Below are 16,729 nucleotides of genomic sequence, written 5' to 3'. Positions count from 1 at the left end.
CTCTTGACATGATGTGTATGTATGTGTGTATGTGCGTACTCTAATTTAAAAAAAAACGAACTCTTCTTTGCATCTGCACATGTGGTTCTGTATATTTCCTGTGAACTTTGTATCTGCTAGTGATGTTTGCTATGATTATGTCCTCTTTTGAAAGTCGCTTTGGTTATAAAGCGTCTGTCAAATGCAATGTAATGTAATGTAATGTAATGCATATAGAACGTATGAGTAGATACCAAGCACACTTGGTAAGTTTTCCAGTCCAGTGCTGCATGTAAATGGTAAATGAACTGCATTTATAAAGCACCTTTCCACTCCCTCAAGCACTCAAATTGCTTTACATTGTATACCTCTATCTATCGCTCTCCTAGCTGGCCATCTGCACTCATGACAGTGAGGAGAGATGTGCTCAATCGTTTGATGGCCTCGCTCATTCTCTCCACCTCTATCTCTCTGTCTGCCACTGCTTGTCTCATTCTCTCCACCTCTTCCTGTCTAACCCTCGTCACCTCTTCCTCCATCTGTCTCACTCTCTCTGTCTCTCTCTCAGACTTCTCCCAGCAGAACCTCCACAATTCAGTGTGAATAATCTCCATGAGACCTGTTTCCTCTTCATCTCTCTCATATCCTCTCGTCATGTTCCCACCTCTCTCCTCCTCATCATCATCAGTTTTCCCTCTCTCCCTTGGTCCTCTCCAGTTGCTCTCAAAGCTTTCTCTCATTCTGCTCTCCTCCTCCTCCTCCTCCTCCTCCTCTCCTTTCTGATACTCACCCCTATCCTCCTCTCTTCTCTCATCATCACATCCACCTTCCTCACCTTTCTTCTCCTCTACTCCTACCCTTCCCTCCATCATCGGCAGTGATGTTTGCTTGCTTCTATCAGTGTCTCTGCTAGTCTCAAGCCTCTGTTCCATGAATTTAATCTCTCTCTTTCTCTGAATTCTTCTCTCAATCTCTCTCACCTGTCTCTCTGCCTCCTGGTAGGTCTCACAGCTGTAGAATGTCTCTCTGTTTCCTGATACCATTTCAACTATCTTCTCTAGCAGCTGTGTAATCTCAGTGTCTTCAGGCCTGTCACTAATGTTAAGAAGGTGACACCTGTTCCCACATTTATCTAATAGACGCTGGAGCTCCTGGTTCTCTGTCTGGAGCAAATCCTCCAAACTCCTCTGTTCCAGCCCCTCGGCTTGGGTGAAGAGGATCAGTGTGTGTCTCCAACAGCCCTCCCCCAAAATGTCCTCCATCTTCTCCAGCATCCTCCTCTCCTCCCCTTCAGATGGCTCAACTGAAACCACCAGGAGGAACGCGTGAGGTCCTGGGGCAGACAGACGGACACAAAGCCCCACATCCTGTCTTGTGTCCTTCTCAGAAAGTTCAATGCAGAACCAGTCTGGAGTGTCCACCACAGTCACTTGTCTCCCAGCCACCTCCCCCTGGCTGCTCTCACTGTGCTGGCTCTCTGTGGATGTCTGCGTGCTGGCCTGCCTCCATAACTCTCCTGTGCCCAGGATGGTGTTTCCTGCTGCTCTTTTCCCGGCTGCACTCCTCCCCAGCAGCACCAGCCTTAGCTCAGACACAGCAGGAGGAGACACCAGGTGGACTAGACCAGGACTCTCTCCTCCCACTGCAAACACACACACACACACACACACACACACACACACACACACACACACACACACACACACAAAGAGCTCCAAATTCCGTCATGCAAGCAGTAATGCTATTTCATGTTATCTGATGCTGTGGGAATTTTAAATACGCACATACAGTTCACACACGGATAACATTTAGGCAACAGATGACTCACTGCATGGAGGCTTATCTCTGCTCCATCGTCTTCTCCTGTGTGGAAGACCTACATCTGTGCATCAGAACCACACACACACACGCACACGCACACACACACACACACACACACACACACACACACACACACACACACACACACACACACAGGGTTAGAGTCCAAATATACTGTAGTGTACACGTACACACAATGGGCCTGAGTCCTCTTTTGTTAGAACACTAGCAGCTGGCAGGTGGCACGTTCTCACACCCAACGCCTCGAATACTGAAGATTTGTCAGGACTCTTTGCGTCTTCGTCTGAGGAAAAGGCAGCTCGTCTCGATCTGATGCGAAGGTCTACCACATCAGTTTCATAATGGCCGCAAGATGCCCTACGAAAAGTTATTTTTATTACCCCATGCATACCCCATTACACATGCACAGGCTGCTCTGGTCCATGAAACAACACGCATTTACAGTATAGCAGAAATAAACATTTATTTAGGCTACCTGCTTGCTTACCACAACAGCATTTTCAACGAAGCACTAGCCTAAAACCCACTATTTAATAACGAGCTTTATGGACTATTTCCATGAAATAAAGTTTTATCCAGCAGATCTAATGTGGCATATAATATTGCATACATTTTCTAGTAGGCCTATGTATCCTATGTTTGTTCTGACCGTGCCTGATTAGTTTCTGAATAAAAACTAAATGTTTGATTATTGTGCTATAAAACGTCCTGCTGCACCTGTCAGAGTGTCATTAGCAACAAGATGCACGAGGTGAAATCAGCACTGGTCTCAAACTATGTCACAGGTGTCCTGGCACCTTCCCGGACTGCCACTGGGTGTGCGAGGTGAATTGGACAATTCTCAAGGGACTGTCTTTGCCGCGACAGCGCTTACACCAACCACTATCAAAGCCTAGCCCACGTGAGCCCACAGCGCACGTATTTGGCATACAGCCACGGGGTGCGCGAGGGTGAATTGGACAATTCTGAAGGGATTGTATTTAGACTGCCACATAGTCCGTGGTAATTTGCTGCGTGCAAATTGCAACCAGTGTTATATCCGTTGTGATTTAATTGCTGCTTCACAGCGCACTGAAGCAGCCTCTGTGAAACGCGACGCGGCAAGAATATCACACACACACACACACACACACACACACATACACACACACACACACACACACACACACACACACACCGCACATCCCATCTATTTCCTCCAAGTTCGTGAGACCGGCCCAAGGGACTAACTGTCTTTGCCGAGAGCGCCTACACCAACCACTATCAACTAGCCCATGTGAGAAAAGTATTTGGCATAGCCTACGGCTCTTTCAACAAGCACCATTGCAGGTTGTTGAAGTTCACAATGCTGTCACAAAACATTCGTAAATGCTTAGGGAAAGGTGCACGCGAATTGCAACTACTGTATAGTCCGTGGTGATTTGCTGCTTCACAGTGCACTGAAGCCATAGCATATCCATCAGTACGACAAAACATTATGCTGAACTTAATTGCATAACGAACGAACGGTGAAGAGATTCATAACAGCGCACTGAAGGCATAGCATATCGCCAGCAACACAAAACATTCCAGCATAATACGCTAAGGCGGTGGCTCGGCATCCCTCCCAGCTTCACAGCAGTGGGACTCTACATCCGGTCAGGACAGCTGCAACTTCCATTTTCCTCTGTGGTAGAGGAGTTCAAGGTGGCCAAGTGCAGGGTGACCTTGATGCTAAGGGACTCTAAAGATGAACGTGTCAGCAAAGCCGGAGTCACCACAAGAACTGGCCGCAAGTGGCTGGCAGACGCTGCGGTCAGGCAAGCTGAAAGCTCTTTGAAGATGAGGGACATCGTCGGCAACGTTTGCACTGGCCGCCAGGGACTGGGAACATCACACTTTATACAGTGGAAGAAGGCAACTGTGCAGCAGAGGAGGGAGATGGTGCAAGCCGAAGTGCGTTACCAGGAGGAGGAAGCACGGAAGGCAAAGGCTGTCTAACTAGCCACCCAGGGTACTTGGACCAGATGGGACCTCCCAAACAGGAGGGTCACGTGGTCTGAACTCTGGAGGCTGGAGCTATTCCGTGTAAGCTTTCTCTTGAGGTCTGTGTATGACGTACTGCCATCACCAGTGAACTTGGCAAGGTGGGGCATGAGGGAAGACCCGCTCTGCAGGCTGTGTGGGAGAAAGGGGACCCTGTCCCACATCCTAGCAGGGTGTCAGACAGCTCTGGCCCAGGGGAGATACAGGTGGAGAAACGACCAGGTGCTCCGCGTGATCGCAGACATCCTAGAGCAGGCCAGGAGAAGACCGCAACCTCCCAAGCCACAGGTACCAGCAGTACAGTTCATCAGGGCAGGAGAGCGGACATCCTCTGTGAAGAGAGCTAGGACCAGCTAGCAACATCCTCCAAGGGGCACAAGGATGGGAAATGTCAGCTGACCTGGGAAGGAAGCTCATGTTCCCCCCTGTTGTCCAAACCACCTTGAGGCCTGATATAGTCATCTGGGCAGAGCAGGCCAAGAAGATTGTCCTCGTGGAACTAACAGTGCCATGGGAGGAAGGCTGCGATGAGGCCCACGAGAGGAAGAGACTGAAATATCAAGACCTCATAATGGAGTGCAGGGAGAAAGGCTGGCAAGCTTGGTTGTTTCCAATCGAGGTGGGGTGTAGAGGGTTCCCGGCACAGTCAGTATGGTCGGCGCTCACTACACTCGGCGTGGTAGGCAGAGAGCGTAAGGCAGCAGTGCGCAGGATAGGGGAGGCAGCAGAACGAGCCTCTTGTTGGCTGTGGTTTAAGAGGGAGGAGGAGGGCTGGAGGCCTGGAGCCGATGAGCAGTGACCTGGCCACCACTGCTGACCCGCCAGCTGGAGGGTGTTACGGTTAAGGGTCGAAACACCCCAAGACGGCTGGGCACCGTCTGACGATATCGGCTCCAGGCCAAAAGCCACAGTCGCTTAGGGAGCGGCTGCAAGTGGCATCACCTGATGTATTCAACAAGCGCTGAACTTTATTTCATAACGAACGGAACGAACGGTGAAGACTTTCATAACGGCGAACAGTGATTTTCAATATAGGCCTACCTAAGGGAATAGGGAGCAGGGCATGCCTCTTCAATAGTAGGCTATTGAGAATATTCTGTCAATTTGGTTATTGAATGAAAGAAAGCACGTCAAGCAGGTGAATCCGGCGATGCCCTCAACGAGCCAAAACGTAGCAGTGAAATACGAACAAGAATTGTAAATAGTTGGACTATTCAAAGAGTTACTACCAGTGCTTAATTTGAGCCGGATCATGCCGGAACAGGATCCCCCACCTCGTAATTTTGACCCCCCTGTGTTCCGGGACTTATTATGGCTGATCCGGAACCTCTCGTGAATGAATTTAAAAAAAAAATACAGAGAGGCTACTATATTGTAACGGACTATCTCTGCCTCCTCAGGAGTGAGAGTGCAGCATTATCCCATGTTCGCTACATTTCCCATCTCACTGAGCAGCCTATAGGCCTAGGGGTTGAGACTGTCAGGATCACAACAACCACAAGCCGAGTGAGCAAGCGAGAAGGAACCATGAAGTGTGCGCGCAGAGAAGACCATCATTTCTGAATGCTAAAGCCAGACACTGATGTGCGCTGTTCCAAATTGAGACCGAGCGCGCAAGTCTGCAAACAAGGGTTTGCAAAAGTGCACTAGCCTACTTAAAAAATGAGAAAAGATGTTCGTTGTGTTGATCTAAGTTATTTCTTATGTGTTGGTCAGTGTTTTTTAAATTCATATTTGGAAAGGTAACAAGGCTAAACCAAAGGCAGTCGTATTGCTGCCTGACGCCCAACTCACCTTTAAAACTTAAAAATAGCCTACAGTCGGCTGCACCGTTACAATATGGTAGAGCTGAAGGCAACGCGCACCGACTGAAAAAAAACTATCGACATATTTTATCGTCGCGACGCACGGGGATGTAAGTTAATTATTCGACATATTGGATTTCCAATGGAAAACAAAGCCATCTCACAAAACTAGTGTAAGAGAGTGTGTTTGTTTGAGTGAAAGGGAGAGGATTCTGAAGTGCTTTTGGGGACTTTTGGGGTCTGCAAGCATGGAGGAGGCCAAGTTAAAATTTAGCAACATTCAAGACGAAAGTCGCGACCTCCCCACTTTTATTGCAGTAGGAGAAGTCCAGCGTTTGCGTGGCTATTTTGGTGGGGGAAGCGCAATTGGTAGCCTACTGCTTGTCCCATACATTAAGAATCATAACTATAGATCTACTAGGCTACATTTCCATCCCTACTATAGGGCCTACTCCCTACTGACTAAATGTAGGCTACGTGAAGTTGCCCCTCTCTCGTTGTTTGTTCATATGCGCGGATGAGATGGAAAGCCTGGCTGTGCCAAACATTGTTTAAAAGTTTTCATCAAATTTTGGTCGGCACACAAGGTTTTGGACATAGCCTACTAGTGGCACCTGGGCTGCGTTTGGTGCATTGATCAGTCATGTAGCCTAGCGAAAAAGACAGCCTGGGTGACAGGATGAGATCTTCCTCGGCTGGCGAGCGCTCAGCATGTGTGCGCGCGTTTCCTTCTCTCCCAAGACCAGACAGTTGCTTACAAGTCAAGTTGAGCACGAAAACAGCAAAGACAAGGTGATAGGCCTATTTCATTCAAATAGGGCCTACACGCTCCAAATAAAACATTGGTCGGATGGATTTCCAACCGGACCGTAGCGCGAGCAGACAGTCAGTGTGAAAAGCCAAGTCTACCGGGAAAATCGCCGCTCGCTTACCATCAGTGCGCGAGCCCTGAAAATCGCAGCTCGCTTACCATCAGTGCGCGAGCCGTTGAAACAGTGAAGTGGCATATCGCAACAGCACATGCGGATTAGCCAAATTATATGCAACAAAGTCGCCAACAAAGCGTGGATTTAACGTTTAATAGGCCTATGCCAACGTTGTGTGAATACGAGAAAGGATAAGAATTGGACAGCCATGCACTGTCCTTTCAATAGGTAGACTAGTAGAAAACCGCTTCGGTTTCTTTTCACCTCATGGGGAAAGCATAATTTCCATGCACTGCACGAAACTACTAAGCATAAAGTTAGCGATCAAACAAAAAATATTTGTTGTTGTCATTACAGCATTTAATAGGCTATGGCTGTTGTTTAAAATAGCCATTGGATCGCCAACCGTCCCTTGTATTAAGAAACAAAAGTAGGCCTATAGATATGAGCTGTCATGGGACTCAATGTCGTTAAAATGCAGGGAATTGCATCTATTTTTTTCCCGTTTTTATTCGTTTGCGTAATAAGTTTTTTCTGTGCGTTCCGGGACCTCTGTCCAACTCATCGTCGCTGTGATGTCATATGTGTTTTGCGTTCCGGTACCTTGTGATTTACAAATTAAGCACTGGTTACTACCTCTGTGAAACGTGAAGTCCCCGTAAGCAAAAGCATCAGACACACGCGCACAACGCTCCCCGCAATAGCTTTCCAAATCCTACCTCATTCTATCCCAATTTTAATTATCTCTAAAAAAACATGACCCTGTTAAAATATATAGGCCTATATATATATATATATTAGTGGTGGGCCGTTATCGGCGTTAACGTGCTGCGATAATGTGAGACTCTTGTCGCGCGATAAAGAAAATATCGCACGTTAATCTATTCTCAAAATATAGGTTTAGAGTTTGGGTATGCACGTCACCATAGCGTTTAATTGACAGACGCTTTTAGACTGCGCTCCAGTCGCTTCTCCTCTCTCCACCTGTTGTTTCAGCAGACCTACTAAATATGAAGTGTTTGCATGCTGAAAACATTAATCCCTCTGCCGTGGTAGTTGTTGTTTGAGTGCTTTTTCATAAGTGGTAGACTAAAGAGACGTTATTGTTTGAGGTGAAGCATAGAGAGACATTATTGTGTGTGAGTAGCTACCAGCCCGACATAGCCTACATTTCCTCACGCATTGCATAGAATACATAAACAACTTCCAGAAATATTGCCTGTGCTATAATTGCAAAACATTCCGTGTGATAGTCCTATGCATTTTGAAGATTGTCAAACTGAAACTGTCAATATCTACTCTCGCTGAATGTTTGTGTTGCAATCGCGCACATTTGCGATTCAGTGAGATATTCTCATGTCCGACGGTAATAAACCTCGCGGTTGTCGCGCTTGACTTTTTTTTTTGCAAACTGAATTCATGTCGAGTTGTAACTCATCTGGCATTCTAACTCTGAGAACAACTGTCAAATCGCCGTGTGCCAGTGCTGTAGGTTCTAGATAGGCATATCCAGTAGCCTGGCTCTGCTGAGGGCTGCTGTACTACGCGCAGAGCTCCTCCCTCTCTTAAAGGAGCCGCTGCTCCTTTTAACAGTCAGTGGCAGATTTTCTCTCTCTCTCTCTCTCTCTCTCTCTCTCTCTCTCTCTCTCTCTCTCTCTCTCTCTCTCTCTCTCTCTCTCTCTCCCCATCAGAAATGCTGAATTGTTGAGGTAATATTGTTTAAATAGCCTACAGTAAATGTTTGATAGATTTATCTGTATTTGCCTCTACAACTTATAGCGCTGTTCATTTTGAGATTTCAGTATCTTATGACTGTAAATGCTTCCTAACATATTGGACACACATATTGCTGTGTGATTGCTTGTGATTTTGTCATCTCCAAGTATCAACATGGCCATTTTTTGAAGATGAGATGCATTTTGGAAAAAAAGATGAGCTCTGGTCTAATGCGCCATCTGTCTTAAGAAACCCCAAGGTTTTTTTCGGCATTATTTCGCTATCGTGCCTATTCTGAATGAGCCATTTTGATATAGATTAATCTAGATTAATCTAGATTAATTTCATAATTACAGTGAGATTAATCTAGATTAAAAAAATTAATCTATGCCCACCCCTAATATATATATATATATTGTAGTTCAATAGGTCTACAGCTCATCCACTGATTGATCCATGTACTCCATCTTCTGACTCAAAAAAATGATGACGAAATTACCGGCAACATTGTCACTGCCAGTTCACTCTGTCACTCGTTGGCAACTAAGGAAAGGGGGCACGTCTTTCAAGCTCGAAGTTAAGTTTTCAACTAGGCCTAGTTGGTGAACAAACATAGGATGAATGAATGGATCCATGAGCAAGTCATCTGTTAACAGGCAAATTAAATTGTATGTAATGACCAGAAAATCCTATTGACAATGCTTGAGGTTATGGAATGACAGCGTCAGTGAACTCAGCGACGCCCTCAAAGAGTCAAAACTTATCCGTGAAACATGCAAATAAACTAGGCTACCTCCTAACAAGAGTTGTATAAATAGTTGCACTATCAAAGTTATTAGCCTCTGTGAAATGCAGATCTGGGAGGGATGGAGTAGGCTATCCTTGACAACCATGTCTGGATTTGAGATTATTTTATAATTAAAGGTTATTTTAAAAGGTATTAAAGGCATTCTGTATATCATGTTTTTTTTTAAATAAATGTTAAAAATGTGACAAATAGCAACCTGTGAGCTTCAATAAGCATTTGCAAATCACAGACAATCACAGCCAATAGGCCTACCACAATCACAGGTGAACTAAGCAGGCCACAGCTAACCAGAGGACATGGCAATTATAATGGAGACAGATATAATTTGGTTACAACTTCACGGTTCAATTTTCTGAACAGGTCTACATCTACATAAATGACACCACATCATGACACACATAGCCTATCTAATGTGTCTAAAAAGGACCTGAACTTCCTTGGCGGAGGTCTGCGCTCTCTGAGTGCATTTCTAGTTATTAATTTATTTACACAACTTTTCAACCTCACAGTCATTGTCAGGTGTGTGTATGCAATGTTGTGTGTGCATTTTTTTCTTTTTTTTCTTTACGTTTAAAATGTTTGATCCAGCACCTGTTTAATTGCATTTGTGAGTTCTAAAATCTACTAGTAACAAGTTTGCAATGATATCTATTTTGAGCCAACACAGAAAGGGAATAATAAAATAAAATAAAATAAATAAATAATAAATAAACACACTGATGTAATAACATAATGTAATATAACGTAAATGATGAAATACAATAGTTTATCTCACCAGTTCCCATTTCTCTCTCCTCCATCTGTCTCTGCCTCTCTTCCATCTCTCTCTCTTTGTCCATCAGTTGTGTTCTCAGCTCCTGTAGTTGACTATTCTTGTCCATAAGTTCCTTTCCCAGTGACTCCAGCTGTCTTTTGGTGGTCTCCACCTCACTGCTCATCTCCAATTCTGTTTGTCTCTCCTGCTCTCTTCTTCTCATTGTCTCCACTTCTATGTCTGTATTCTGCAAAAGTCTCTTTGTGACGTCCAACTCCTGGCCTGTCTCTTTCATCTGCTGTTCCATCACAGAGAGCTTTGCCATCACGGCATCACACAAACCTGGGAATAAGCATAAGCATTATGTAATCTTCAGATATATACTTTGTTGAACTATGCTGTTTCCATCTAACAATCCAAAGTCATAAATTAATGCAGTAAATTAACAATAGATGACTCTTTTATACTGTACATTCTGTGAACTGTAAATGGGTCAGCGTTAACCAAAACGCAAGAGGGGGGTTATTCAAGGCATCATAGATGTTATTACAAGAAGACAGAAAAAGATCTCTAGATTCAAATGATTATGAAAGAAGGTGTTTTAAGTGAGAATGATTATATGTAACGAACAGGGGTTAGATCTTTGAATAGTTCAGTTACAGTACTGTATACTATGAAAATGGTATCAGATACTTACGGATGTGAAGAGAGTGCACGGACTGCTCCATTCTCTCCCTCTCACCATCAGATATGGCCCTGTGCGCTGAGGGAGACATGTCAAAATTATAACACACACACATACACTCCACAATTCTTCTCTCTGTCAACTTTAATCCTTTCATAGAGCCTATATTATAAACTTATTGTCATCAAAATGGTAATGACCATGTCTTACAGCAACAAACACGTACCTGCTCTGCTGCAGTCTTTCTCTCCTAAAGGAATAAAACAGGACCAAAATAGTCAGATTATGTTTGATCAAAACAAACTAATATGAGTTGTGATGGAGTGACCATCATAGGGTTGTGGGTGTGCTCTGACAGTCAGGCCAATGAGCCTGGCTTTTTCAGTCAAGCTCGTCTGTGAGGTATAGCAGATTTTCCGCCTTCAATTGAGCTTTTTTTTCTACTTAATGAACTTGGGACGGACAGGCGGAATTTCCGTGATAATCAGCAGCTTTCATTAACAAACAACAAGAATTTACATACTTTAAAATCTACATTACTTGTGATAGCAGTCTAAGTGTGTAATGTTTCCAAGTGTGTGATGTTTCCAAGTGTGTGATGTTTCCAACTGTGTGACGGTTCACCTCTGGACCTTACCGGGTCGCCCAGATCCTCTTCCTCCTGCATGGAGAAACACACAGAAAGCACACACGTCATGGGTCATGTTTGCTTATTGTGTGTGTGTGTGTGTGTGTGTGTGTGTGTGTGTGTGTGTGTGTGTGTGTGTGTGTGTGTGTGTGTGTGTGTGTGTGTGTGTGTGTGTGTGTGTGTGTGTGTGTGTGTGTGTGTGTGTGTGTGTGTGTGTGTGTGTTTGTCTTTGTTTACTTTACTTCTAATTTCAGTACAATAATAATACAAAAGTTTATAGTGATAAAAACTCTGGACGCTTGTTTACTTAAGCCTTACTGTACTGTACGTAGGCTAGTGTATCCGTGATTTACAACTACTTTTCCAGTGAATGCAATGTCTACTGAGTACTAATGTACTAATGTTTGATTTAGATGAGCCCTATAAGAATCGTAATGAGTATGTATGATCTTGTTTCCTGATTTTACATTACAATGCATTGCACTTAGCTGACTCTTTTGTGCTTCAGTGTCAGCTAAGTGTAATGTAATGTGATGGTGGAGCCCAAAACCTCAGATTGAAAAAAGACTCACGGGGGTAGAGGAATCCGATTCGGGCCTCCTTTACATGTTGCCCGTGGAGTACCTGACAAAGGAACCAGCCTGCATCTGTCTCCCAGGCCCCCTTAAGCACCAGAGACATGTCCCCAGTCTGCAGTGCTACAGGGTCCACACTCACTCTCCCCTCGAAGCCCACTCCATCTGCTGCGTGACCGTTCCGATACAGGTAGACACAGTCCGTGTTCCGAAACCACCTGATCTCCATGGCAACGACACTGGTTGCCGGGGAGAGGCGGCAGGGTATTGTGACATCATCGCCAGGAGAACACAACAAAGGTTGCTCATTCGGAGCCAGTTCAAACTCTGAGGGGAGAGTGGTGAGTGGTGAACACAATACATGCACACACACATACAGCATGTCTTAAATGATTTAAATATGTCAGTACACTAGGGGTGGTACGGTTCACAAAATTCACGGTTCGGTTCATATCGCGGTGTCACAGTTTTCGGTTCTCTACGGTTCATTTTTTTTAGTTCAGGATAAATGGTGCACTGGCTAATAGAATCAGACTTATCACTAAATATCCTACGTATGGTTTGTATAGGCTTATAATGTGAAAATGGTATGTGTAGCGAAAGGGAGTAGAGTTGCCCAGCTGGGACTCGAACCCAGCTCTTTGGTGTAGCGGTCAGAGCCCCAGTTTACTACCCCAGAAGGTCTGGGTTCGAGTCCCAGCTGGGCAACTCTACTCCCCTTTGCTACAGTATGATTTCAATTGTGTCATCCTCTGATTTGGTCTTATACGCTAATGTTTTAATCAGAGAGACTTGATAAGATACTCCTAGAATCTCTGTTTTACATATTTTTCTGGGCAGTACATGAATTGCGGTTTGCGATGGATTGCACGGTTCGGTTCGGTAAGTGTGTGAATTGTACGGTTTCGGTTTTCGGTGCGGTTTGTGCCATCCCCACAGTACACTGGCGATTAGTGCATAGTGCACACAGTGCATGGAGGTCTTTAGTGCGTAATGTTGTGGCAATGTTTGGAACACTAACATACTCTTACTGTGATGGATTAGTATAGCATTGGCTTGCCAAAATGTCGGTTGGTTCCTGTTTATGTTACATACTGTAGCTTCTCGTGCCTGTATTTACATTTCCTTCAAAATCAACATGTTTGGCTTGACATGAAGAGGTTGGTCATCTCATCAACTTTACTTACAGATATAAAAGACCATTGACAGAACATTTCTTCCATTACATACAGTAAACAGCATGGCGGCCATTTTCTGCACACAGTGTCCATAGGTCAGGGTCTGCACTGGTGACCATTATTAGGGCGTCATCGTGGTACTTTCAGTGCACTGCATTTTCAGTGTGAGTGCCCTATGCACTGAAACAGTGCTCGAAGTGCAAGACTGCGTTCACTGATTTAGACAGGACAACTCTCTCTCTGTCTGTCACACATCACTGTCTCTCTCTCTCTCTCTCTCACACACACACACACACACACACACACACACACACACACACACACACACACACACACACACACACACACACACACACACACACACACACACACACACACACACTTACTTTTATCTGGGAGTTCTCTAGCCATTTCTGAAACAGACAGATGACATGGCCATGCATGATGGGCTGCACAATAAAAATGTCCGGATATTATCCCAAACTAAATCATAGTAAATTATGTACACAATAAATAAACACATCTCATATGTATTAATATATAGTTTTGTGCATTCACTGTGCACAGTAGGTAGATATGTGACTTACCTTTGTCCTGTACAGTAGTCCACGTAATACCAAGTTTACCTTCTCACGTCAGTGTGGAGTAAGAGGTGTTGAAAAGTCTATTGTGATTATCAATTTAATCCACATCCATGGTCATCAACAACAACAAAAAATAAAACCAAGTATAGAAGTACAGTACATCCATAGTCAATATGATGCCTCTTGTGGGGTAGCAGGGGGATGGTCTACTGTGCTTATCATCTATTGCATCCATGTCCATAGTCAACAAAAACATATAAAAATATATAAATCTATTCTATGCCAATAGGCAATTAATAAAGTAAATATCTATTGTTTCCACATCCAATCAAATATACGTATATCCAAATCCATAGTCTATGTGATGTCCTCAGTGGGGTAGCTGCAATACTAGTATGCATATCAACTATTACATCCAGACCGACAAAAAATTTATATGTCCGTTAAGAAAAAATATATAAATCTCTCATATCCACGTCCATTGTCAACAAAAAATACATCCAGTTTTAAATCCGAGTCCATAGTCAACGTTGATGCTCATTGGGTTGGTATTGTGCAGAGTCCCGACAACAACAGAATGAGGCATATCCTGGTACAGAGGGAAGAAGATTGCAGCTTAATAACCTGCAGTGTTTAGTAGCTGTACAGTGGTCTGCCAGTCTGCCTTTCATCAAGAGCAAATCCATAACACTCACACACCACATTAAGAAACAGTTACACCCTCATATCAAATACAAACACACATACACATACACGTGAACACGTGGTAACGCTGTCTTTCAGTCACAGTAATGTCATTAAACATAATCAAACAATAACATTTAGCAACAGTTACGCCCTAGTGCAAACACATCATAGCTTTCGACCAAGGATACAATCATTCCACACACTCACTCTTTCATCTTGTTCCAATCAGGAGTTAAGGTCGGGTTTCAGAAAAATGTTCACACAAAGGACTGATCCTTTAACAAACATATTGAAGAGAGCAGATTCAGACTTCAACTCCAGATCAAATGAAAAACAATCCTGTAAGCACAGGGCCACGTCCACACACGCTAACATGCAAGCACAGATACACACTTATGTCTTCACACATACAACTCATGCATGCACACAGACAGACAGACAGACAGACACACACACACACACACACACACACACACACACACACACACACGCACGCACGCACGCATGCACGCACGCATGCACGCAAGCACGCGTCCGCATGCACATGGATTTAGATCAGGTGAGCTCTCTGATAAAACACACATGCTGTTGATGCATTGATGAATTTGATGCGGTCAATTCAAGATTGCTCACTTACACATTGATTTATTTAAGGCTGACTCAAAAAAGATGGCTGATCTGTTTCTCCTGTTATTTTAAGATGGCTGCTCTATTACTAGGGCTGCACACACCAGATGTGTCAAACTGTTGTTGGGTCCCAATAATGTAAATAAAATGCTTTACTGTAATCTGAAAGAAGAAGAAGAAAGAAGAAGAAGAAAAGGTTCATCATATCTTTGGTGTAAACTTTAGAGGCTACACAATTATAATACATGCCTATACTCTATACTGTTGCAGCTAGTTTATTGTCACCTGTTGTTGGGTCACAATAATGTTTATGTCTTAAATGAAGTAAATTACCAGAAGAATAAAAGGGTTGAGGAGATTTCACCGCCATTGATTGACCCATAATAGGTATACAGTAGGCCTTACATTCATTCTCCACAGTGGTAGTGTAGGGAGGGAAGATTGACTCTGGCACAGAAGAGAAGGACAATACAATACCCAGCATATCAAATGTTTTTTTTTTACATTTAGCTAATGCAATCTGTGCTTTCTCTATCATTTCAGTATGAAAAAAAAACAGTAATATGACCCTCTTGCAACTCAACTGTTTACAACTAGATGGCTCTTAAGCCCAAAGTCAAACTGAAAGCCAGCGTTATTGTCAATTTCTTTGAAGTGAAATTCAAATGTTTCTCACTCACAGACAGCAGAAATTGATGTTCAAAACATAACATTCAGTACTAAATGAAGGAGAGCTGTGGCCTTATCTGGACAGGATAGAGAGGTGGTCTTAAGATGAGAAGGGCAACCCCACCGTTACCTCTCCCTACACCTCCATCCATGGCTGTAGAGGATAAAAACATCAGCTAAATGTAATGAGATGAGATGAATAGTCTCAGCCTGGGTGTGGGCCCCTCTGTTGTGGATCAATGATTCATTTGAAATTGTTAATTTGGCCAATGGTTCTCTCTGGTGGAATGGAGTGGTCACAGCTTCAATGTATCCACTAGTTAGTAGCAGTCTCCGATATGTTGATATGAAATGGTCACAACTTCAGCTGAAGCAGTTGCTCAGTGGTGCTCTCTGGTGCTGATATGAATCGTCACAGGCTCAGTGTAATCTGTTTGGTTAGTGGCTCCCTCTGGTTTTCATATGAATTTTCAGCAGTTAAATCAGTGGGGTCAGAACTCCTTCTGATGTACAGGAGTTGTCTCCTTCAGTTAACAGTGATCATTATGGTCACTGTAATAGACTTTGGTGGATGTAATGCAATGGTTACTTGCTCTCTCTAGTGGGGCAGAATGGCAACAGCAGACTGGGAGGCACATTAGAGGCAGCAGCATGTAGTTCACAGTCACAGCAGGAGAAAGACAGAGGGAAAAGGGGAGTGGGCACACTGAAAGGAGAGATAGAGGGAAGGAAAATATGAGTGGAGCCACTGCAATTAGAGACAGGAATAAAGAGGTTTGAAGACGCTGAAAGAATATATAGGAATAAAGACAAGTGGAAACACTGTAAGGAGAGACAGAAATAAAGAGGTTTGAAGACACTGAATAAAATGGATATAAAAGGGTGGACAACAAAATACCCACGCACATCGCTCTTTTTCTGACATAATCTCATAATCTGTGTGTGTGTGTGTGTGTGTGTGTGTGTGTGTGTGTGTGTGTGTGTGTGTGTGTGTGTGTGTGTGTGTGTGTGTGTGTGTGTGTGTGTGTGTGTGTGTGTGTGTGTGTGTGTGTGTGTGTGTGTGTGTGTGTACGTGCATGCATGTGTGCGTGTGCAGGGCCAGCCCTTGTCCGTTTTCTGCCCTAGGCGAGTATGAGTTCAGCGCCCCCTGTAAATTTTGCAGCTTGCTGCCACCCTACCCAACACAACACATTGGTTATTTTGCAGTTGGTTTGCAGTTCCAAAGAGGCAACGCTTTCATT

General features: G+C 44.0%; 1 protein-coding gene across 1 annotated transcript; it reads right to left on the bottom strand.

The window, feature by feature from the left end:
• On the bottom strand, positions 1-13,688 carry LOC134461427 (golgin subfamily A member 6-like protein 26). Its single transcript, XM_063214357.1, has 9 exons — positions 13,509-13,688; positions 13,308-13,334; positions 11,741-12,070; positions 11,178-11,201; positions 10,767-10,790; positions 10,553-10,618; positions 9,877-10,197; positions 1,808-1,861; positions 1-1,621 (listed from the first exon to the last, which is right to left on the bottom strand). The coding sequence occupies exons 2-9, from the start codon at positions 13,330-13,332 to the stop codon at positions 354-356; spliced, it is 2,112 nt and encodes a 703-aa protein (XP_063070427.1). The 5' UTR covers positions 13,333-13,334; positions 13,509-13,688; the 3' UTR covers positions 1-353.
• Positions 13,689-16,729: the final 3,041 nt, after the last annotated feature.

Source organism: Engraulis encrasicolus, chromosome 13 (assembly GCF_034702125.1).
Source record: "Engraulis encrasicolus isolate BLACKSEA-1 chromosome 13, IST_EnEncr_1.0, whole genome shotgun sequence".
NCBI classification, from domain to species: domain Eukaryota; kingdom Metazoa; phylum Chordata; class Actinopteri; order Clupeiformes; family Engraulidae; genus Engraulis; species Engraulis encrasicolus.
This window is presented reverse-complemented; position numbering and strand designations above follow the sequence as displayed.

Bases quoted from the DNA above. Each gene is read 5' to 3' on its own strand.
- LOC134461427 (XM_063214357.1), bottom strand. From the start codon at position 13,332: ATGGCTAGAGAACTCCCAGATAAAA. The intron at 11,202-11,740 runs GTGAGTCTTTTT...TTCTCCATGCAG, and splicing joins AATCGGATTCCTCTACCCCC to GAGGAAGAGGATCTGGGCGA. The intron at 1,622-1,807 runs GTGAGTCATCTG...GTGTGTTTGCAG, and splicing joins CAGAGATAAGCCTCCATGCA to TGGGAGGAGAGAGTCCTGGT.